This window comes from Aricia agestis, chromosome 8 (assembly GCF_905147365.1).
Source record: "Aricia agestis chromosome 8, ilAriAges1.1, whole genome shotgun sequence".
Lineage (NCBI taxonomy): Eukaryota > Metazoa > Arthropoda > Insecta > Lepidoptera > Lycaenidae > Aricia > Aricia agestis.
The window spans coordinates 2,582,903-2,607,630 of NC_056413.1; the positions used below are offsets into that span (position 1 = coordinate 2,582,903).

The 24,728-nt window shown below is 39.4% G+C and overlaps 1 protein-coding gene across 1 annotated transcript in view; it reads left to right on the forward strand.

The window, feature by feature from the left end:
* LOC121729686 (diacylglycerol kinase eta) overlaps positions 1–24,728 on the forward strand; it is a 192,761-nt gene that overhangs the window by 156,353 nt on the left and 11,680 nt on the right. Inside the window, exons 4-12 of the mRNA XM_042118284.1 lie at positions 5,520–5,665; positions 6,202–6,400; positions 9,030–9,121; positions 16,251–16,456; positions 17,796–17,992; positions 22,554–22,699; positions 23,678–23,789; positions 23,928–24,133; positions 24,503–24,587. Of these exons, the coding sequence (XP_041974218.1) occupies positions 5,520–5,665; positions 6,202–6,400; positions 9,030–9,121; positions 16,251–16,456; positions 17,796–17,992; positions 22,554–22,699; positions 23,678–23,789; positions 23,928–24,133; positions 24,503–24,587 (1,389 nt within the window). The remainder of the gene's footprint in view (positions 1–5,519; positions 5,666–6,201; positions 6,401–9,029; positions 9,122–16,250; positions 16,457–17,795; positions 17,993–22,553; positions 22,700–23,677; positions 23,790–23,927; positions 24,134–24,502; positions 24,588–24,728) is intronic.

The following is a 24,728-nucleotide window of genomic DNA, read 5'->3' on the forward strand; positions in this document are numbered from 1 at the left end:
GTCTTCCGTCCCACTGGGTTATTAGAGTAAAGGAATAGAGAGTGCTCTTGTGTACTGCGCACAAACTTGGGCATTATAAAATTACTCCTGCGTAGCTGACCTGGTTTCAATGAAACCGGCCACCGTCACCGAAACCGGTGTGGGGAGTTATTATATCAAGTCACTTTTGTTACAGCAAAGCTACTTAGCAAAATTAAAGTTGTTTCTTGTTAAGTAAAATTTCTATTGGATTAATTTTTAAAGAAAAAATGTCTTCGACGGCGTTTTGGATTTTCTTTAAAATGAATAAAGATTTTTAAACTCGCGTCAGGATCCGTGATCTGAGCGAAAACTCGTAAGACGACGCGAAAGTATACCCCCGGAGCAGCGTTATGCAAGCCATACACGCTACGGTCTACCGGAGAGGTCCACCTGTGCAGGTAGACCGGAATGTGTGTGGGGATAGACCTGTGTAGTTTTTTGGACCTGCGCAGGTGACCGGCACAAAATCGAAAATCAATTCTTTCGACTGACACCTGCGCAGGCATACCTGCACAGGCGACCTTTCCGGTAGACCGTAACGTGTATGGCAGCCATTAGAGATACAGTAATCCTATCTTCTTATACTGCGCAACAAAAATATTTAACTATTCTTACCGTTTCGTTCTTATTTCTGTCGCCACTGTTGTGCAACCCGTTGTTTTTTTCTTTTTTCAAAGCCCAAGGATTAAGGAGCAAAGCTGATCTATGATAATGTAAGCTCGTCCCATACAAAGCTAGATGTAAAACAACAGGGTCGGTTGTTTTAGGGGTGGTATTGCTGTTCATGGAAGGGATTATGGTATGCTAAAATGCGGCTTTATCGGCGAACCTGCCCACTTTTTGCGGACCCAAATGGCGTTATGAGATTGGACTTTTTCAGTGTTATTGTTGATTTGCTTGTTGAAAATTATAATTATATTTTTGCTTATGTAGTAAGTTTTTTTTGTAGATTTCTAAAAAAATAACGTTAAACAATGTATATGTAATAGTCGGAATATGTAATTTTGCACTGGATGAACGCGATAATTGAATTTTGGTGCAACCGAGTTGCGGGTCTCAACTAGTTTTACATATTTTGATGATTGAAAAAGAAATCACATGGTGTTTTCGTGACTATCGTTGTTTATACGTATTGTATGTAAATGTTGATCCCCGCGTTATCCTAAGTGCTCCAAAATCCAAGCGTTCGAGCACGTTTTCTATTACAAAGGTGAGACGCTTCCCTCGTCGACTGTACAGCTATGTCAGGGTTGCCAGGCTATAGTCGGACACAGTCAGGCTTTTTGTTGCCAGTCTGGAAAAAATTAAATGGAGTCCGGTGTAGAGCTTTGAATCTGTAATTTTATAGTAATAAAAATCCTATTTTTAGACGGCTTTACACCGCATAAGAAGAAAAAAATGTATCTATTAGATGTTAAATTGTTTTTATGATCTAGAAAATTTGTACACGCGTTGCCGAACGCTTTTCTATACTTTTTTTATGAAATAAGGGGGCAAACGAGCAAACGGGTTACCTGATGGAAAGCAACTTCCGTCGCCCATGGACACTCGCAGCATCAGAAGAGCTGCAGGTGCGTTGCCGGCCCTTCAAGAGGGAATAGGGTATTAGGGAAGTGTAGGGATGGGAAGGGAATGGAATAGAGGAGGGTAGGGAAGGGAATGGGATTGAGCCTCCGGTAAACTCACTCACTCGGCGAAACACAGCGCAAGCGCTGTTTCACGCCGGTTTTCTGTGAGAACGGGGCATTTCTCCGGTCGAGCCGGCCCATTCGTGCCGAAGCATGGCTCTCCCACGTATAGATTTCCGGCTTTTTTATAAAATGTCCGGATAAGCTAACTGCTTTGTCCGGCTTTTCAGTGTAGCGACCTGCGGAACTTTTACTTGCGATCATTGATTAATGCTAAGAGCGGTGTACGTTGATCGAAACCGTTTTGAGACTCAAATAATCGTACGAGAATGCCACGGCCTACTGTAACAAACGTGAAATGGCCTGATTAGAGAAAGACACGGCACATTCGAATGTTTGAGTCTCAAAACGGTTTCGTAGTAAGCCTATAGGGTCGAATTGGGCATCGTGAATCATGGCCCTGGCAACCCTAGCTACGGAGGGTAGTTTGAATGCTAAACACGGCACGCGGCCTCGCTCCTATTGTGTACAATATACGCGTGACTGTACGATCGACTTCTAACCTATTTTTAAAGATCTACTTGAAACAGTTATGCATGAATCAGGTTTGTGAGATTTTATGACAGGTAAATATCTAGATAGAGAAGAAAGTGGAGAGAGAAAGATGCATTGACTAACATTTTTGATTAACTAATGTTAAAAAGTTAATCGATAATTTTAGAGATAATTCTAAAATAAAAAAACGACATTTAACAAAGTGAATATACTTTAGGGTGTATATTGAGTTGTGTACTGTGAAAGTAGCAGTGCTGAAAGGGCAATTATTTTTTTAATTGCATGGGCAAGCGCCCCAGCATCATGAATATGCCCAAACAAAAGTTTTAAAAAAAGTTGCTCTTTCAGCGCTGCTATTTTTAAAGTCATATTTATACAGGGGACTCATACACACCCTAAAGTATTAACGCTTTGTTTTGTTAAAGGTACAATTCCGTGCATCGCGACAGTCGTAAGCCGCGTGCGGCCTACGACTGACGTCGGCCGCACGCGTCTGCCAAATTTAGAAACGGTACCATACATTTTCATACAATGACTATTGTCGCGAGCGGCCGACGACAGTCGTAGGTCGCACGCGGCTTACGACTGTCGCGATGCACGGAATTGTACCTTAAACCCTGTTACATAAATCTGTTGCCTTTTTAAGATTCGGAAGTCTGGTTAAAAGCTACGAATAATAAAAAAGAATCGTAACTCCCATACTATTACCGTTTTAAATTTGGTTCCTTTTGATCTGTCACGTAACGTCAGCCTAGTACCGCTCAAGGTCACCTAAATATTGCAAATGTATTGAAATGCGTACCTCAGGGCTCAGGTACACTTTTTTGACAAGTATTGTGGAGCATGTTTTTTGACGGAGTTACTTTTCCTTAGTTTTTATTATTCGTAGATTAAAAGTAACACATACATCATCTCTGATGTATGTTGCTCTTTTAACATTAAAATTACGCATAGCTAATGAAGCCTAAAAAATATTGAATATTGTGAATATTGAAATGTAGAACTGAAACAAAAAGTATTAAAATGTATTTTTGTTCGCCTATGTAAATTCAAGGAAAGAAAAATATTGCAATGTTTCAATAACATTTTGCTAACGTTAAAACAATAGGTTTTTAAGTTGAAAAGAGGCAAAAATTCGATCTGAAGCTTTCACTTTCAACGGGCCTAAAAGGTTTCATTTCAAAATATTTTAATGCTCTATTTAAGTCAAATCAATGGGGTACTCATCTGCTCATATTCGCAAGACTTATTGCATAATTTTAAAACAAAAAAAGGTCGGCCATTTTGAATTTGCTCCTTTAACAAAATGGCGGACGGTCTAAGACGGGCGAATTGATGGGTCTCGGTATCCCGGCTGACGTGCGGCTCGCTCTTAATTAACGATGAGTAAGTGGTCTCAGGTTCGACCCCAGCCCTGAGCCGTGACACGTGATTTATTTAAGGCACAATTCCCCGTTGATTAAAGAAAAAAAAACAAAATTGCGAAAGAGACGAAACACTAGATATTAATTGTCAAAAATGAAAAGTAAAGTGGTCCATACAAAATTTAGGTTTTGGAAGTTGCTCTTTACTTATATGTCACGGTTGTTTTTAGAAGACAATGGAGACTTGCCGGAACAGATGAGACACTAGTAATCGAAAGTAATGGTGCTCCCACATTGCCGTTAGAAAATGTTTGTAAACATTTTCTAACATAAAAACCTTTACTAACAAATGTTGTCAATTACATGTACATTTTGTTAGGAACTGTTACATGTACACCGCATACCCCGTCGTCCTTTATACATATAACAAACAAAAGGTAACACAATATGTTTTATTTTGCTATAATTTATTTTGCTATAATTTTTTAAATTACGTTTACTAAACATTTTCTAACATGAAAACATTTTTATCATTTTTTAACATTTATGATTAAATGTCTGTTAACAAATGTTTACTAACGTTACTAAACATTTTCTAACTGCGGTGTGGGAGCACCATAAAGTCAACGTTATGTTAGGACTTTGGAAGGGCCATCTATGATCTATGTCAGGGTTGTTTTTGGAAGACAATGGAACCTTGAAGTGAAATGTTTTTGTTTCACAAATACAAAGATGTGGTAATGAGTTCCACTTTGTGGCTTAACTTTAATAATTATATGAACCCTTAACATGACCTTTTGCCATAACAAAAGGACTATGATTGAAACTCAGAGGTAGAAATAACTCCAGCTTTACTTCAGTGACATTTTGGGAGAGCAAATATTAGACGCAAGGGAATCGTGTATCTCTGAATTGAAAGGAATTCATTGGACCTGTCAACGAACCCACGATATATTTCATCATGAAATATTAATGCAATACGGTTACATTTTGTAGCCAAAGTCTGACTTATGGAAAACACTGTCAAAAATTATTGAAATATTTATGAACATTGTATGATAATCCTGCATATGATAAAGAGGGACTGGTTATTATAGAAATTGCTGAGCGTTTTGTTCTCCCCTGATTTATTATACTTCTGTCTCCTCACGTCTCATCTCAAGGCTTCATATTATAACGCCAACACCAGCAAAATCTCACATCAACATAATCGCACTGAATCGGTTAATGACTAACATAAATATAAATTATATTATACACTTAATAACTACACTTTATCACGAGTTATCGGCGACGTGACGCGCGCTTCATTCCGGAGTCTCCCCCGGAACCTTCGGTAGACCACATCAGTCGGCCAGAATTCCTCCGCTTCAAAGGTCGGGAGAAGATGCGTCGGTACTCTCACCACAAAGGAACTGAAGTTGACTTTGTTGGTCGGTACCGCCGCAACAGCTACGTCCTGCAATTTTTAAATCTGCAATATCTTCATTTAAATCATATGATATCTTATATCTTTAAACGAGCAATTCTTGTATATATATATTTATAATTGGAATCTCGGAATCGGCTCCAACGATTTTCATGAAATTTAGTATATAGGGGGTTTCGGGGGCGATAAATCGATCTAACTAGGAATCATTTTCAGAAAATGTCTTTTTATTCGTTTTTTATCGATAATCGATAAACTGAAAAATATGACTCTTGCTGACATCTATTGGCGAATAATAATACTATTTTGTGAGCAACTAATTGCTTTAGCGACACAACACCAGCTAAAGCTATTCCAGCAGCTGCTACGATTATAATTAATTATTCATCGACACAGACAAAACTTCTTGGTAAGCTCGCGACGTCGATTGTGCACAACTGATCCCATGATAGCAACCATGTCCTAACATAAAGAGGCGCCTTTCGACAATTGTGATACATGTCTTTTTTTTTCTACCCCCAGGTTATAACAGCCCGTCGCTGCCTCGTCCTGGCGGCGGAGACGCGCGGCGAGATGGAGGCGTGGGCGACGGCGCTGCGCGGCGCGCTGCACCGCGGCGCCGATGTCGCCGACCTCGTCGCCAGCCTGTCCTCCGGTGACCATCAGTGGTGAGTGGCATGTGAATGAGGAATGGAGTAAGTGAACAGCGATATAGACGAGGGGCGACCTAGGAGGGCACACCCTCGTCGTTGTCTCCTCCGGTGACCAACAGTGGTGAGTGAGAACTGTGACCTTGAAGGAGACGGTTCAGTGAACGGAAAGTGAACAGTGATATAGAGGAGGGGCGACCTAGGAGGGCACACCCTCGTCGTTGGCTCCTCCGGTGACCATCAGTGGTGAGTGAGAACTGTGACCTTGAAGGAGACGGTTCCCCTAATCCTATCTTTCTTCTGATTTAAATCGTTATCGTACTTTCTACCAAGACAGATTAAGCTTGTGCCTCTGGCAACCCTGAGATCATGAGAATGGGTTTCCGTCGTTGGTTACCACTGTTGATCCTGGCGTCAGAGGAGTTATGGTGGTGGGTATGTAAGTGGTGTGGCTGTTATAAGTATAATATTTATTTCGAATATGATGGACGCCAGGTTGTTTATATTTCATTTAAAAAGTTCAACTATTCATACGACATCGCTTCTTTCCCCAGGTATGCGGCGACGCACGCGCGGCCGACGTTCTGCAACGTGTGCCGCGAGCCGCTGGGCGCGCTCGGCACGTCGCACGCGCTCGCCTGCGAGCTCTGCAAGTACAAGGCGCACAAGCGGTGTGCTGCGCGCGCGCCGCCGTCATGCAAGTGGAGCACGCTCGCCTCACTCGGCCCGCATCTCGTGGAGGATCCTGACGGGGTACGCACACACTCATGCAGACACACAAGCACGTGTCTCCTGCGAGCTATGCAAATGTGTCAAAAATAAACAGGATAAACACACACTTACATCCACTCACACACACATACGTCACAAATTGTGTGGTGTGTATTTTCGAATCCCGTTCCAAACTCTTAACCTCACAATCGTGCCTTCGTCACGTGACATTCTAAATTGGTTTGGTGTTAAATGGCAGTGTGAGAATATTTTTTTTTTTTATTTATTTATTTGGAAAACATACAGTGTTTTTTAATTTATAGAAGGCTGTATAAAATCTAGACACCATTTACACGTTTTCACATTTAGAAACTAATTAATTACGAAAGCTTACAAAAATTTACATAAACTCACTTAATGGAACAATTATAGCTTATTAAAGGATAAGTACAGACATTTATAATTATTATTAATTTTGAAATATTTAAACAATCAAAGATCAGTAATTAATATTAAACGACAGTCAGAGAACACCGTCAAACCAATGCTTAGATACAAGTCTTTTTGTGCCGGTAACCGTTGAGTTAAATATGTCTAAGTCAAAACGTTTGTGCAAATCGTTAAAGCTATTACAAGATCTTATAAAGAAGGAATTTTTTCTATAGTTTGTGTGGGAAAAAGGGATGTAAAGGGGATTATAAGAGGACATTCTGGAAGATCGATTGGGAACTTTGATGTTAATTTTAGAAAGTAGGAGAGGGGAGTCTATTTTATGTTGCGCGATTTTGAGCAGCATCGAGATGTCCGTTATTTGACGTCTTAGGTGTAAAGGCAGGAGGTGGTATCGCCTGCACCTGGACTCATAATTATGATCGAATGTGTTGCATTTAAATTGCAGAAATCTCGTGAACCGTCTTTGGATTGATTCCAACCGATTAATGTGGATGCTATATTGGGGATTCCAAATTTCAGAAACATACTCTAGAACACTGCGAACGAACGAACAGTAGAGTAGTAGAATGTCAGTACTCGTACTAGCTTCTTCCCATTGACGGACGGACGGGTAAAAGCTATCCTTTTTTTAAAACGAGAGGAAATAGCTGTTTTTTTTTTTAATTTACGCAAACGCGGCGCAGTGTTTTTAAGAGTGCGAATCAAAATAAACTTTATTGACTTAACATAAAGATGTTATTTACAAAGAATCGTTTGTAATATAGACGTATTCGTACGTCGATTCCTGGTAACAAAGAATCCCATTTAGTGTATAAAATAATTGGGTCCCGGATTCCTTAAAACTGTTCCTAGTCATTTTGTTAAAAAAGATATTATATTATAAAGAGGACTTCTTAAAGACCGTTCTCAAAATTTCATATTTCATTCTTTTGATTTAATTTTATTAAGAACATAAAGAAAAATGTTTGTAATTAAAGATAAAATATGTTAGCATCACCTGGGTCACTCGTAAATATTTGCATATTACTCGTATAACGTATTATTTAACTTAATATTTTACCAGCAAATATTAAATTCTCAAAGTGAATATTTTAATATTCTCTTTTCGCTGAATTGTCGAGCGCCGATGTCTAAGTATGCCTATGGGAGATATTTACTTTGGCTAGCTCAAACATTTCAAACTGTGGATTCTTGACGTGGGAGATGCTTCGGCACGAATGGGCCGGCTCGACCGGATAAATACCACGGGACCACAGAAAACTGTGTGTGTTGTGGGCGCTATGTTTCGCCTAGTGAGTGAGTTTACCGGAGGCTCAATCCCCTACCCTTTTCCCTTCCCTACCCTCTCCTATTCCCTTCCCTACCCTCCCCTATTACCCTATTCCCTCTTAAAAGGCCGGCAACGCACCTGCATCTCTTCTGATGCTGCGAGTGTCCATGGGCGACGGAAGTTGCTTTTCATCAGGTGACCCGTGTGCTTGTTTGCACCCTTATTTCATTAAAAAAAACTGAACAGAGTTTTATATAGTTATGCTATTAATGATATAAAGATTGATCGATTGCCATCGAATAGGCCCTGAAACTACTGGACTTATTAAAGTGGACTCAAAAGTCAAAAGAAAGGTAAAGGCTACTTTTCTTGCGGGAAACTGTGCACTTTCTGTCGTGCTTATGAAGTGGCGGAAACATCTGGTTATAACTTTTTTTGTACTACTAAACTGCTTTTGTTAGCAAAAAGCTATACTACATCATTTTAAAGCTTAAAATAAAATAGATAAGCTCAATCTTAAGTTAGAAAAAGCGAATGAAAAATTAGCACGAAAAAGCTCTTCTTGGAAAAGCTTTTGTGCTCAACTTTTCTCTCTTCTTTTTCCTAAAAGCGTACTTTATAGCTGTTAAAGCTTAGCCAATATAAATGTATATAATATTGTATGTATCTTTTCGTATACTTATAGGGTAAAATCTATTTGTCTGTCAGTCTGTCTGCCCCAAAATTTGTTTATCTAGCGGGAACCGTACATTTATCGGGGATAAAGATTTTTTTTAATTATTAAATAAGGGGGAAAACTTTATACATAGTTATTTTATTTGTAGTTGTCTGTAGTTATTAACAACTAAAATATCAGGATTGTCATAGTATATCGTATCATATAACTATGTCATTATTAAGCAATAATAATAATATAATAAGTAATAACAATTGAATTATCATTTCCAGAACATAATAATGCCTCACCAGTGGCTGGAGGGCAACCTACCTGTGGCGGCCAAGTGCGACGTGTGCGACAAGACCTGCGGCTCCGTGCTCAGGTACGCACTTGTCAACTGAATACCCGAGGTGTTGCACATTATCCATACTAATATTATAGATGCGAAAGTGTGTCTGTCTGTTAACTCTTCACGCCCAAACCGCGAAACCGATTTTTCAGAAAATTTTCGTACGGAGATACTTTGAATCCCGGGAAAGGACATGGTATACTTTTCATCCCGGAAAAGTGTACGGTTCCCGCGCGACAAGCTAATTTTAGCGCAATGGAGTTCACTGTGAAAGTAGCAGCGCTGAAATTTTTTGTGATTTGTGTGAACGAGCGCCCGAGCTTCATGAATTTTCCCATACAAAAGTAAAAAAAATACTCTTTCAGCGCTGCAACTTTCACAGTGAACTCTACGAAGTGCCCGAATGCCACACGTATTTTTTGTTCTATATGTACTTTGTATAGCAATAGTCAACTTTTTTGTCGTAGGCGATCTATGTATAAGCCCTTGGGCTTTTAAGGCGTTTATTGTGCTAAGTACTCACATGCAGTTTTGCTCGATAGTTTTACTCCAAATCGAGTAATAATTACTGTGTAGACCGCAAAACTGACAGCTCGAAGGCTCGCATCGAGCCGGCTTGATGGAATTAAATATAATATATCGATTTAGAATAAAACTATCGATGCTAAATGTGTGGACGTAATCCCGAACCGCGGGTTTTGCTCGGCGTTATTGCTCGATCGAGCAAAACCGTATGTGAGCGCATAGCATTAGATTAACTAAATAATGATATACGCTTCTATGTACCTGACGTCAATTAATTTTAATTAGCGTAACCCAATTTGATAGTAACATCGAATGTGGTTATCCTGATTATTTAGTCATCTAAATAATCAAGATCATTCTTGAAGGTATAGCGTAAATTGTTTTGTTGTCATTGATATTGTCATAGTGTAATTTCAATATACTGCGTGAAATTTTAATGGTTGTGTTCCCGCAGTAAAATGATTCTATCTTAGTAGTACAGTAGATTTATGAAGTTTTTTTTTTATGCAAATCATTAAAAAAAATCGGCCGGGTCATAGCCGCTCGCGCCTATTGGCATAAAGTTCCCATAGTACGTCATACAAAATATTTTTTATCTTCAAAAAGTAACATGTACAGTACAGTACTACTATAGATAAATCGTTCTGCTGCGGGAAAACAACCACTAAAATTTCACGTTGTATATTATTTGTTAATATAGAAATATTAAAATAAATATCCCTAGAACATTATTTTGATTTGATTACTATCAAGCAAATTTTTCGTGTTTCGTGCGAAAATTTTCGAAAGTGGTAGCTAAAAGAGATAGAAAGGATGAAATAATATTTCGATTTGATGGTCCTAAAATATGGACTGTTCTGTTTGTGGGACAATGTTGTACAGTTAAATTATATAAACAGTAACCTATCAATATACAAAAAATCTGCTGGTTAGTGTTCCGTTTTAGGGTTAATGAACAAATCCTCGTTGACTACGGAACCCTTTTTATAAAATTTATTTAATCTAAAATCTTCACTTTCTAATCGCAGCAACTAGAAATTACTACGTAACTTTTTATCAACGACAATAGAAGTGTTAAACTGACTGTAAAACATGTTAAACTGACGATATTCAAGGTGCAAAACGCTTTCCAATGCCACACTAAAGCCCGCTGCACTTCAACCAACCGTCACGTCTTTCCCGCCGTGACGCTCCGTCACGTCGTATGACGCTCCGTCACGTCGTGCGACACTCCGTCACGCCCGTAACGCGTGCTCCGGATTATAATATTCGCGGTGGTTGTTTGTTAATTTTGCGGTGAACGATATATGGAGGTGTTTGTAGACGGGATTACTCGGCACCTGTCTGAAATTGAATCTAGCTTAGTTTATACTAGAGAAATTATAGTTTAAATCACGTACAGGGATCTCAATGTAGGTATAGCTACACTGTTCTTATCTTGTGAAGACGAAAGATTTGATTGCTTTTTTGCATCGAATAGGTTGTGGAAATAGTGGATTAATTTTGGCATTGATGCTGTAAAGTCCATGACGTGAAGCCGTTGTCTACACTTAGAAATGCTGTAAAGTGTATACGACGTAGATGCCGAGGAGTCTACGTCGTAAATGCTGTAGTCTGCGTCGTAGATGCCGTAGTTTGCTCCTTAGATGCTGTAGTCTACGTCGTAGGTGCTGTGGTCTACGCCGTAGAAGCCGTAGTGTCTTCGCCGTAGCTGTTGTGTTCTACGCCGTAGAAGCCGTAGAGTCTACACCGTAGATGTTGTGGTCTACGCCGTAGAAGCCGTAGTGTCTTCGCCGTAGCTGTTGTGTTCTACGCCGTAGAAGCCGTAGAGTCTACACCGTAGATGTTGTGGTCTACGCCGTAGAAGCCGTAGTGTCTTCGCCGTAGCTGTTGTGTTCTACGCCGTAGAAGCCGTAGAGTCTACACCGTAGATGTTGTGGTCTACGCCGTAGAAGCCGTAGTGTCTTCGCCGTAGCTGTTGTGTTCTACGCCGTAGAAGCCGTAGAGTCTACACCGTAGATGTTGTGGTCTACGCCGTAGAAGCCGTAGTGTCTTCGCCGTAGCTGTTGTGTTCTACGCCGTAGAAGCCGTAGAGTCTACACCGTAGATGTTGTGGTCTACGCCGTAGAAGTCGTAGAGTCTACGCCGTAGATGTTGTGGTCTACGCCGTAGAAGCCGTAGTGTCTTCGCCGTAGCTGTTGTGTTCTACGCCGTAGAAGCCGTAGAGTCTACGCCGTAGATATTATGGTCTACGCCGTATAAGCCGTAGAATCTACAACGTAGATGGAGTCTACGCCGTAGAATATGTGGTCTACGCCGTAGGAGCCGTAAAGTCTACGTCGTAGATAAAGCGTGAATGAAGTTTTAACAAAATTATATGATTGTATTATGTGATGAATAGGTACGCACTTTGGGCTTACCAATATTAACTAAAGAGTTATATAGTAACAAAACCACGAACCTTACTTATACGAACCTTAAATAAAAAGTCGCACGTAAAGTTTAGTTCTCAAGTAAATAGTATTGGTGTTAAGTGGGATAAGCCGTTTCGTCGAGGTAGTTGGCACGCCGCGAAGCCTGTGACGTCATACCTCCCTCCCTACTAACACGTGAGGGGGGGAAGCAGCAAATTGGATCTCACCGCAAAGCGTGATGGATGTTTAAGTATAAGGATCTTGATATTCAGAAGTCAGACTATACCAACCAGTACATAGTGTATTCGGTTAACAAAATAGTAGATAGTTAATCAATGAACCTAATGCTGGCACGTCACATGGCTATTTGTTTTTGCTATTGGCTATTTGTTGTATTTGGCAACATTGATAAATACGCAAACAAGCAAATAAAGGCAAATACGACCTTCCACACATGGCCGTCAAATAGCAAACTTACAAACATTCGATTCAGAGTTTTTAAATCAGGTTATGTCGGATGTCAGTTATAGACTTCGAATATATTTTATTAGAAAAAATTGGACCACTAATTTCCAAAAAAGATACAAAATGTTGTTTTCCGCTCATGATACAACACTGAAAATGACTGAAAATTTGCTGAAAATCATTTGAAATTTGAAAATATATACCGTCTGTTGTCAAGTTGACAGCACTGGTTTATTTGTGTATTTTTTTATTTATTGGCATTCATATATTTTGTCAAATAGACAAATAAGGCCAATACTTTGTCAAACCGTCTGCACATGGTGATTGTTTGGCGAATACATCTTATACGCAAATACAAATAGCCATGTGAAGTGCCAGCATAACAGTGCTTAGCTTAATAGCAACTTAATTTGAGTTATTAACCACCACTCTTCTCAGTAGCAACTTAGTTTGAGTAGTCTTTGAGTACTTTCACTCTCAAGACTAAGGACCACTTATCGTACTTGTTGGTTTGGGTGAACACGCAACGAATTTGCAGGGTTCAGTTTATGGGCCTTGTTACACCTACCGAGTCAGAGGCGAGACAGTGGTGAGACGGTGCTCTCGGCTCATCAAATTGACTATATATGAGCTACGCACGTCGCGCAATCCCTCTGCCCGCTAACCACCTATTATAGGGCTCTTAAGTCTAGTGGTGGGACGTAAATTCAAAGAATTATTGTGTGAATTAATATGGAATATTTCACCTCTTTTATGGTTTTGATGGTCGCTGAATTGGCCATTTGCAATAATATTAACCCATCAATCCCCAAACGGCACCCGGTTGCCGCATAACAATTGAAAATCTGTTGTGTCTGCGATTCCCACGATCGAGGTATTAATGCATCATGCTCATAGAAGTGTAAAGTCCATGATTATAGTGAATCACACTCGTTAGAATCAGAACAGGAGAATAAATGAGAGCGTTTTATTGAGTGGCGGATAATGGGCACTTACTCCCGCCGAGCGACTAATGCCCCGCGCGAGACTTGAAAAATAACTGTTTTTCTTGTGTACTTCTCCTTATCGAGAGATTTTTTTTTAGTTTTTCTTGTCTACTTCTCCTTCTCGAGGGATTTTTTTTATTTAGTTTTTCTTGTGTACTTCTCCTTATCGAGAGATTTTTTTTATTTAGTTTTTCTTGTGTACTTCTCCTTATCGAGGGATTATTTTGAAAGGAAATATACAATGTTGCATATTTTTATCCTACTTAGATTGTTATGCGAAGGCTTTTAAAGATGGGGGATGTGATTTTCAAGATGTATGTTTATTACGCTTATTGTTTTTTGTATATTGCTTTGTATATTCGCGTTAAGTTTAAAGTTAATTCATTAATATTAACATAATAGTTTAAGAAAATAGCGTCATTGGTTTAATTTAAATTTTTCACTTATCACTTTAAGCATTTGTCTAATAAAAAGTTTTAACACTGAAAATTAATTTCTATTAGTCATTATACCAGTAAAAATATTCTACATAAATAAAGTGAAAATATCACTGCTAAAAATTCCATTATTTCTTAAATTGCTAGAATTAAGTTAAATAATGACCTACTTTTTTGTAATGTCAAGATATTTTATATTGCTAATATTTTATAAAATTCTATTTGAGGATTAAGAATAGTCATTAGCAAAGCGACTCCGATATTTAAAAGGCATATTTGTGAAATGAGAGACGAATCTAAATGTTTCTTGGAGAGCCGCGTTTGAGCCGAGGGTGCTTAGTGAAAAAACAAAATGGCGCCGGTGCTCGTTTCGAACGTTTTTAAATTGGATATTTGAAATTCATTACTGTCAAAGAAATGTGGGACATGACGACACCGGTGCACAGTGAAGGATAGTAAACAACGCGAACCGTAAATGACTTGTGATGAGGTGCAGGGCCCGATCTAGGGGGGGGGGGGCAAACCTGGCAATTGCCCGGGGCGGCAAAAATGAGGGGCGGCGCGGCGCGGTGTCGCATCGGTGACCTTCGTACGCGAGTCCAACTCGCACTTGGCCGGTTTTTGGGGCGGCAATTATTATTTTGCCCGGAGCGGCGAAATAGCTGGATCGCGCGCTGATGAGGTGTTTTCGTATTTAGGCTTGGCTTAGTCTACTACGGAGTAATGCTCGTCGGGACCCGTGCAGCCGCCAGCTGTAGGAGACAGCAACATCGCAATGTTTTAGTGGGTTGGGCCGCGGCACTCACCATCTTCGCCGCGGCGAGCCCCACATATCCGCAGCGGGAGTCCCCATCCCCTGCGTCGACGTGCGACACAGCATTTCACTGCGTAAAAAAAAAGGCTTGGCTTAGTCTAGTGCAGCTATACTCAACCCGCGGCCCATATGAAGTTAAACCATTTTGAGATTCACGCCCACCGGCAAATTAGTGCAATGTCGTCGTGAAAGTCGAGAAAATGTTTCCACTTTTTGTCGCAAATTTTGAAGAACTTAATTTTTTTACCCTTAACAATTTTGGTTGCGGCCCGCGACACCAATACCAAGACGTATTTGTGGCCTGTAAAAAAAGGTTGAGTACCACTAGTCTAGTGGTAACTGGCATGTAACGTTTTGTCTCTACGAGTATTGCTGTATTTGAAATTAAAAAAAAAAACAATCTTTTGATTAAATTATAATAATGACTAGTTTTTAGAACATTGTGAAAATGGCCCCAAAAATAACTAATACATTTTTAAAAGCTTTTATTTTAATGTTCAATGATAACTTAAATTTTAACCTTCATATTTTGCTAACTTTTAGTAAAAACTTCTCTAACATACGTTTCTTACATTTATTTTAATCTATTATATAGATTTTAATCAAACTTATTTGGACTCTAGATATATTGCTACATAATTTCATTTCTATAATACAACAGAAATAAATCTCTATTTTTGGTATCGTCTCCCAACAAATCTTTTAATAATGCGACGTCAGTATCAGATGGCCAGATCCACGTGGATGAAGCACGAGTCGGTATTTGCATTATCTACAATACTCCCAGAGATTAACGTCGAAGTTACTACGAAAGTGATCCTTATGCCGTCGGCATAAAGGTCATCTCAGAGGAAAATTAAGTCTGGCTTTATTATAAAGTGAGAAATCAGAATATTAAAAGTGGAAAATAAATACTAACATATTTCAATTAAAAATGAGTTCTTGCGTTGATATGATTTGATTTATGTTTACTAATTAGTTTCAGATTTTGTTATACTGTACTCGGCGAAACATGGCGGTAGCGGTCATTGACTACCTGTCAAAAACTTGTCATTTTCTATACAAAGCCGCGATTGACACTTCATTGTCAATCGCGGTTTATATAGAAAATGACAAGTTTTTAACAGGGAGTCAATGACCGCTACCGTCATGTTTCGCCGAGTACAGTATTGATGGACTTAAAAGTTTTTGAGCTGCAAATTTGACAGAATAACCATCTTGATTTCAAGCCATCCAAATAAAAAGCTAACTCACGAATATGTTATATACGAATTACGATATAATGAATAATTTTCACTGCAACAACAAGGAGCCTTTGAAAATTCCTTTGCATGATTCCATACAAAAAAGTCGTATTGTAACTTGACCAAGAGTTTGTCGCAGTTAGATATTATGATCCACGATCCGGTATCCGAACTTTGTATTTAAACTTAACGACAAAAAATAATTCGTATGTAACAATATATTTTTTCCTTAATATAAATGACTGTGTTCTGAATAAAGGAAAAAAAATGTTGTCAGACTGCAAGACTTCCGGTGCATATGGTGTCGGAAGTGCGTGCACGCGGGCTGCCGGCCGACATGGCGGGCGGCGTGCGGGCTCGGCCCGGCGCGCGCGTCCGTCGTGCCCCCCACGCGCCTGCACTCCGTCGGGCCCGACGACGGCTGGCTGCCCGACAGGCCGCCCAACGCATCTCCGCTCATCGTCTTCGTGAACTCACGTTCAGGTGAGACTTTGAAAGACTAGAAAGCTCTTCGTAGTTCTAGAAGGTTCTTGAATTCACTTGGCTGCACTGCATCGGTCCTGACGACAGGCCGTCTAAAGCCTCGCCACAGAATGCAGATTGTCGTGGTTAATTCACGGTGATAATTAGGACATTTGATTTGGAAATGGAAATGGATTGTGTCGTGTACCTAAGTGGACTACATGGCTAAAGTCCGTCGGTCCCGACGACGACTGGTTACCCAACAAGCCGCCAAATGCCTTACCGCTCATCGTCTTCGTTAATTTGCTTTAAGGTAAGACTTCCAACTGTTATAGAAAGTTCACGTAGTTCTAGAAGGTTATATCATTTAAATGGACTCACCAAAATGGCACTAAAGAAAGTTATTTGGATGTTGTGAAAGTATAGTTATAAACTATTACACTTTGAGGGCTGCGACTGGTTAGTCCGTTATTAATTCCATAAAGTTCATATACCTAGCGGAATAGAGAAACAAAGGCCTGAGCAAGAGAGATGTCACTATCAGTAACACTGCGTGGTAAAAAGAGACGTATGATACATGACAGCAGCACTCTTATTTTGACGTTCAATTGGCACGTGCGGCACATTGACAATTTAATCTCATATAAATCATGTTCAATCATGCTTGTGTAAGTGTATACGTAGGTGCACATATTTTTACACACAGATGAAACCAATTTTGGTTTCGTTTGACAGCTCGAGATTGTTGCTCTATTCCGCTAGGTATTTTAACTTTATGGTTAATTCGTATAAAGGCTACATTTTCTGTGGCAAGTTCCTAATTAAGTGTTTTGTTAAATTAGGAACTTTTAACTAGCTCTTGTTAGGGTCCCGTAGTGTTCCGTAACGATTTTGCCATACAGTTTCAATCTCAATTTTCGCTATTAAAAGCAGCGGTTATATAATTCTTGCGGTATAGTGAAGTGGCGTACTGCGTCAAACTAATGATTATTCTCGAAATAGCAAAATATATTTATTTCGCTTTTAGAATCTAAATAAAAATATGATATTGCTGATAATGTGGGATATGCGTGGTGGCCACAAAGGAAGATCTTCCGACCGAGCGAGGTGCGCTCGGTCAGGCCGGAGCCCTCGTGATAGATTTCAGCTGTCGTATATATACTGACGCGTTCAGAAAACTTCGATAGCGCGATGCAGGAATGTTAGGCAAATTGTGGGTACTGCCACAATAATAATTGAGTAGACCACCTCAGTCCTCATCCAGTCGTTTTATGTAACTTTGAAGCCTGGCACCATTTTCGCACTTTAGTATAAAACATAATATTAGAACAGCTTGATAATATATTTGGAATACTTCCAGGTGACAACCAGGGTGTGAAATTTCTCCGTCGCTTCAAGCAGCTGCTCAACCCGGCGCAGGTGTTCGAGCTGAGCGGGGCGGGGCCGCGGCTCGGGCTGCGCCTGTTCCGGCACTTCGCCCCCCTGCGCGTGCTGGTGTGCAGCGGCGATGGCTCCGTCGGCTGGGTGCTCCAGGAGGTGGATAAGCTGGAGATGCATGTGAGTTGGTGATTGTAGGATAGCGTTTGAAAATTTGCGTTGAGATTAACCACTGTCATAAATGACTATAAGTGTGTTTACACACGCGCCGCAGCGGCAGCGGCACCGCCACCGCTGCATTACTCGTCCTTGTATTTCTATGGACCCTTACAAACAGCTGTCACTGCGGTGCCGCTGCGGCGCACTATGGAAAATGGTAGAACTAGAGCATATCATAAATGGTTTTTAAAAATATCACAATTTGAACGAAATATTTCGACGGGTGCAAAGTAAAAAAAGTCATCTGCAATTTTGAGTTTTTCGTTTTTTTGTAGAAACTAGCTTAAAATATCATGTTCTACAACATACCAAAAACAAAAATTCAAATATCACCTTATTTTTGGTACTTTTGTCACGTAAAAGAAGACATCTACTCTTGTTTTGTGAAATTGCACGATGTAGATGCGGATAACTACCGCTGGTCGTCTATACGCGGGACGCGCGGGGGTCATGTTATGCGGCATAAGCGGCTATCTGCCATATAGCTTTTTCTACGTTGCGATTGTGATTTAGATGTCTCAATTTACTTTTGCAAATTAGTATTGTTTATTATGTTTATGAGTACCTATTTATGTTAATTCTTATTGTTAGCTATATTAATTGACTTCTAATTTGTTACTGTTATTTTTTACTGTTTTTTCATGTTCAGAAAGTCCAAAACGACTTTTTAGAGAAGTTGAAAGTTTCCAGAACATAAGTGATAGATTTATAGAGCAAAATACTGTGTTGCCCGATGAAATTATTGAACATCTTATAGAAAACCTTGATGTGTCACCGATGAAGACAAATGAATATAAGTTAACTTTGTAAGATAAGTCCCCATGATCTGAATACTCTAGGCCAGTCACACCAGTTCACTCTCAGTCTGAAATATAAAATGATTTTGAAAATTTGTCGATCTCAGCAAATTAACAAATACGCCAACACCCTCAGAATACAGTTCATCATTTCAAGTCCGCCGCGTCCATTATCAGTATTAGATCAAAATATTATATATTCTTTTTTATTAAACAGATACTTTGATCTCATATAATCTATGACCTGCTTGAGTTTATTAACTCAAACAGGCCATCGAGTATATTGTCCCTCTCAAACTTTAAATCTTCTATAGACAACACCATTGATGCTTCTTCGGCAGTGGAGGCATCAAGTGAATGTTCTACGCCTTCCTCGTTAAACGGTAGAAAAAGACGTCAGTTAAATATTGATCTAAAGAAAAGGCGATTGAGAAATAAAGACACGTGTATTGATACGAGACGTAAATTACGACAAAATTTAGGTAAACAATTACATCAGTCCAGAAATGGTAAATTGCAACCTGCGTAACATCATATCCCGGCATTTGCAAGTTCTCGCGAAGTTTTTCTATTAACTTATCTTTGACCGGTTTTGGGATCTCTGTGATCACGAGAAGCAATTGAGAAATCGTTGAAATAAAATTTCATTTTGTGTTCTGAAGAATCGTATGCACCCCTCCGATGGTGTAAAACGTCCGGCGATGCTTATGATGTTATAATGAACCCATCATGCTTACAAGTGCCAAGTACAAAGACTTAATAAGCCTCTGCCTAAATTATAATAATTTACAACATAGTTCCTGTACTGATAATGATACTGAATAATTTTTAAATTAGTTTAAAATAATTAAAGTATTGACACAGAATTTCATTTTTGTTGTGAGAAAATACGATTTTTACGAAAGTAAATGAATGATTCCTAAGTATATCCATACTAATATTATAAATGGGAAAGTATGTTTATTTATTTATTTGTTTGTTTGTCCTTCCTTCACGCTCTAACGAAGAAACAAATCGTATTGTTTTTTGGCATAAACTTAATTGAAAGGATGAAAAGTAACATAGGCTACTTTTGGTCTTGGAAAAACATCATGTTTCTAAGGGAGCTTACGGGAATATTTGCAATTTACGCGATTTTCAAATTCCACGCGAGCGAAGCCGCGAGCAAAAGCTAGTATTTCATATTTTAACTTCCTTCTAAATCGTGTACCTTGCACCGAATCGACAACGTAGAAAAAGATATCTACGCAATTATGTTCTGAACTTGGTGTGTTTAAGATGTAAAACGTTTAACTACATATTTTAATAATATAACTTACTTTTAATAATAATTTTAATAATATAAAGTGTTACACTTTACGTAGTTACTGATAATCGTACTAGTAATCGGTAAAAATACTTTAATAAATATAATTTTTAATTCCCACGTAGAAACGACCAAGTGGTAGTTAACTCAGTTGTCATATTTTCAAGCGCAATGTAGATGCAGACAACTACAATATCTCGTAAATTAAACATAATTAGAAGAAATTAAATATACATGTGGATTCATTAATAAATAATGAAACAATGATGAAAATTTCAATAAATTTGATCGGAAATTGACAAAATGGGAGCATTTTTTCCTATTATGCGCTCTCCTGAAAAGTTGCTGTTTTGTAGATGACTCTTTTTACTTTGCACCCGTCGATTTATTGAATTCGATACTCTAATAACCTAATAATCCTAATCAGACATTTTTTTCTACTAAAACTGCATAAATATTTTTTTATCATAGGTTAAAGTAAGTTGAAGTAGCGGATGGCTCATTCAAATGTTTGCATACACATAATTCAAATGAATATTGTGAAAAAAGTTTATTTTATGTTCCTAATAATGAGCTATTAACTTTTTTTAATATGCTTTTTATTTTTGAGTAAGTACTTAAAAATTGACATACCCTATTTTTCACTTATTTTTTTTTTCGTCGAATGTTTTCACATTTACCCACGTCTCCCCACGCGCAACTTTATGTGTTATTTGATAGCCTAACTATTCATAAATGAAAAATTAAAGAAATCAGCTGCGGAAGTTTGCGGTCCTGAAAGTTATGGGGAAAAGTGTGATAGAGGTCGGAGTATATAATTTGGTACCTTTTGCGGTTACTGCTGACATAGTGTGCAAAATCAATATTAATCACAATATTTTGATAGCAATAGCTTATTATATTCTATTCTGCAGTCGTCCTGCGTGAGTAAATATGCATAACATTGATATTAGTACGTATTTCATATCTAAAAAACCAGTATATAAGGGGAAGCAAATATCTTCAAATTGCACACTTCACCGTGTATTATATATTAAGTGACGCTTATTTAAATTGGTTATTTCCATTAAAATGTCAACTTTCAACTGTACTAAGGGTGATTTCATAATTCCCTATATCGAGCGTGGCAGAACCTTGGAATCGTTGTCCATAGTTCTACAGCAAACATTAAATGTTTCTGAAAACAGCTCGTGTTTTGTAATTGGTGACATTCAAAGACATATTCTGCCTTCTTTCAATGAGCGCTGGGCTCAAGCATCACGGAAAAAGGACAAATTTATTCGGAATAATACAAGCTGGCTGGAGTCAGGATATTCAGTACAGTTTCCGGAGTCTGAAGCACATTCACTGCCATCAACTTCTGGTGAACGAAGAAGATAAGTGGAAACTCAAGTGATGGAAATACAGCACGAAGGTTCTTTTACAATTACACTTGCTCGGCGAACATAACAGGTGTTGATGAAACATTGATTAAACGCTTGTATATTATTTTACAAGCTCTATCTTCTAGAATGATGATCGATCCCGAAAAATTTGGAGTTTATGCCTTAGAAACTGCGCGAATTGTAGTTAGTAACTATGATTGGTACTACATGCACAAATTACTTATACACGGAGAAAACGTGATCAAACATTTTTCTGTTCTTCCTATTGGGCAACTGTCGGAAGATGCACAAGAGTCGCGCAATAAAGACTACAGAAATATGCGCCTGCACCATGCCAGAAAATGTTCCCGTATAGCTACAAATGAAGACGTATTTAAAACACTTCTATATACTTCAGACCTTTTTAAGTTTAATAAACCCTTATGTGAGAAATGTGAAGGATCTTGATGAAGAGGCACAAAGTCTTTTGAAGGTGGTACCTGAAGGTGATCCTACATTTACACCGGAAGTAATTTTAGTTAGGAATAGTGAGGATAATAACAATTAGATACAACATTATAAGTAACTCAAACCTAGTTATATAAAACCAAAAATATTATAAGATTTGTCTAATCTGAGATCAATTAGTTTGGTGTGAGGTATAGATAGGTACTATACGATTTTATAATTTTATGTATTTTATTATGCTTGTGTGATAAGTAATTGTTTAAGTTTTCTTAATTTTACTCATATTAGTACTTATTTATAAAAAATAAACATAATATAACTACTCGTATTACTTTTTCTTTTTTTTAAACCTAAACTAAATATGTATACATTGAAAAAAAATATAAAAATTGATTATATTTTAAATCTTTGTATATCACTAAACCTTGAAGTTACAGATTTTTGATCCGATACGGACCCAAATTTTCCACTGTGCGGCGCCGTGTGTAAACAGCCTTACAGCTTTAAATCTCAGGCAAAATCTAGTATGGATTTAACTTATTTAATATTGAGTCTTCTTGCCTAAACATCCATGTCTTCCACTCCAGAAGCAAGTCCAAACAGCTGTTCTACCTCTGGGCACGGGCAACGACCTGGCGCGCGTGCTGGGCTGGGGCGCCTCCTGCGACGATGCCGCCAACCTGCAGCAGCTGCTGGAGCGCTACGAGCGAGCCTCCACCAAGATGCTGGACAGGTCAGATGCTGGGCAATAGTCCTATGTGATGGTCTCCTAACGTTTGGAGATAGAGAGCGGGGTGTAGATTTGAAGCACGATGAAATTTTGTCTTGCCCTTCTTCTGTTTTAAATTTAATACAAGGCAGTTAAAAAATCTTCTCTTAATTAGATAGTAATTCTGCAAGATATGCGTGATTTGTTTATAGCAGTATACGAAAGAATTCTGATAAAGACATTATTGTCAAACGTCGTCTTGTTAATAGGATAGTGAATACATCTATGGAAGAAATCCTTTTTATGGTCCTTAATGACAATGCTTAAGATGCTAGAGACATCAGCAATAACTTAAACATTGAAAACGAATAATAGTGAGGATTATCGGTAATTCATTTGCCACCAGATGGAGCTTTGTAGGCGTAGGGTATTTTGTGTCAAATAGACACATACCGTGATATATGGCAGCAATTTGACACGATAGACCCTAAAGGTGCCGGTTGGCAGCGGGCGACATGTAGCAACCGCAGACGACGTGTCGTCGTGAGTCGTGACACCACTGGTTTCTATGTGCTTCTATGAAATACCCTGCGCAGCTAGCGACACGAAGCTAGCGACACTTTTCATAGAAATACATAGAAACCAATGGTGTCGCGACGACACGTCGTCTGCGGTTGCTTCATGTAGCCGGCTTCCAACTTGTACCTTAAAGGAGTGAGCACACTGAGACGGGCCGTTCCGGGGCTCAGCGTGCCAGGGCTCATTGCAAAAATCCGCCTCCATACAATTTGTATGGAAGCGTAAATCCGCTGCGCCCCGACACAGTGTGCGATACGCACAGCTGCTTCCATACAAATTGTATGGAGGCGGATTTTGATGAGCCCCGGCACGCTGAGCCCCGGCACGGCCCGTCTCAGTGTGCTCACTCCTTAAGGCTACATAGCGGCACCTGGTAGCAAATGGAACATCAAAAACCCTCATTAAGTTATTTTGTGTCTTTAGGTGGTCGATAATGACGTTCGAGCGGACCCTGTCGGCGCCGCCGCCTCCGCCCGCGCCGCCCGACCTCCTCGAGGAGACCGCGCTGCTGAAAAGCTTGCAGGAGATTGTACAGGTATTATAATCCACAACACGAATGGAGAAAATAAATTGATAAAGAAGCAAACACCCACAACACTGTTATGGACTGTCACAGTGGGACATCTAAACAGGAGAAACAAAGTTAATTTCTGTAAAATAACAATTCCTACAGAGCGGCGAGTGCGGGGAGTGTCCCGGCGGGGGCGGCGCGAGGGGCGGGGAGGCGCGCGCGGCGCTGCACGCGGGCTGCACACGGCTGGCGGCGGCGGGCGAGCGCGCGGGGGGCGGGGCCGCGCGCGCCGCACACCGCCTGCGCCGCGCGCTGTCGCTGCTGCTGCACGCGCGCGCGCACCTCGCGCACGACCACGCGCGCTGCCCGTACGTGTTTTTTTAAAATAAAATAAGGGGGCAAACGAGCTCCCTGATGAAAAGCAACTACCGTGGACACTCGCAACATTAGAAGAGCTGCATGTGGTTTTTAAGAGGGAATACGCTCTCTTGTTTAAGATGTTATATTAGTAATATTATTCATATTATTTTTTAATGAATAAAGGTATAACGTTTATGAAAACATTTCGCTACTTATGTCTCTTTGGATCGTAGACTGGTAATTGGTATATTGATGCCTCCTTTCACAGGTAAATGGTCACCACGAAAATAAGTTTTTGATATTCTTTGCACATAGAAACTCGTTGTTTGGTCCGAGTTTCTACGTGCCGTTTGTGTAGCATTTTATACTCTTTTCAGGACATGGGAGCCGCTCGACACGAGCGACAGCGATCCGGAGACGCAGCCTGTCGCCGAAAAGGGCAGCATTGAAAAGACTGAAAAGGTACTCTTCATTTAAAATTGTAATAAATATTGTAGTACATACATAATTGTTACATTTCTATTGATTTTTTTTTGTTCTTTGCTTGATATCATAAGTCTTTAAATGTGTAACATTTCATGGTAAGCGGTGGCAGAGTAAAGG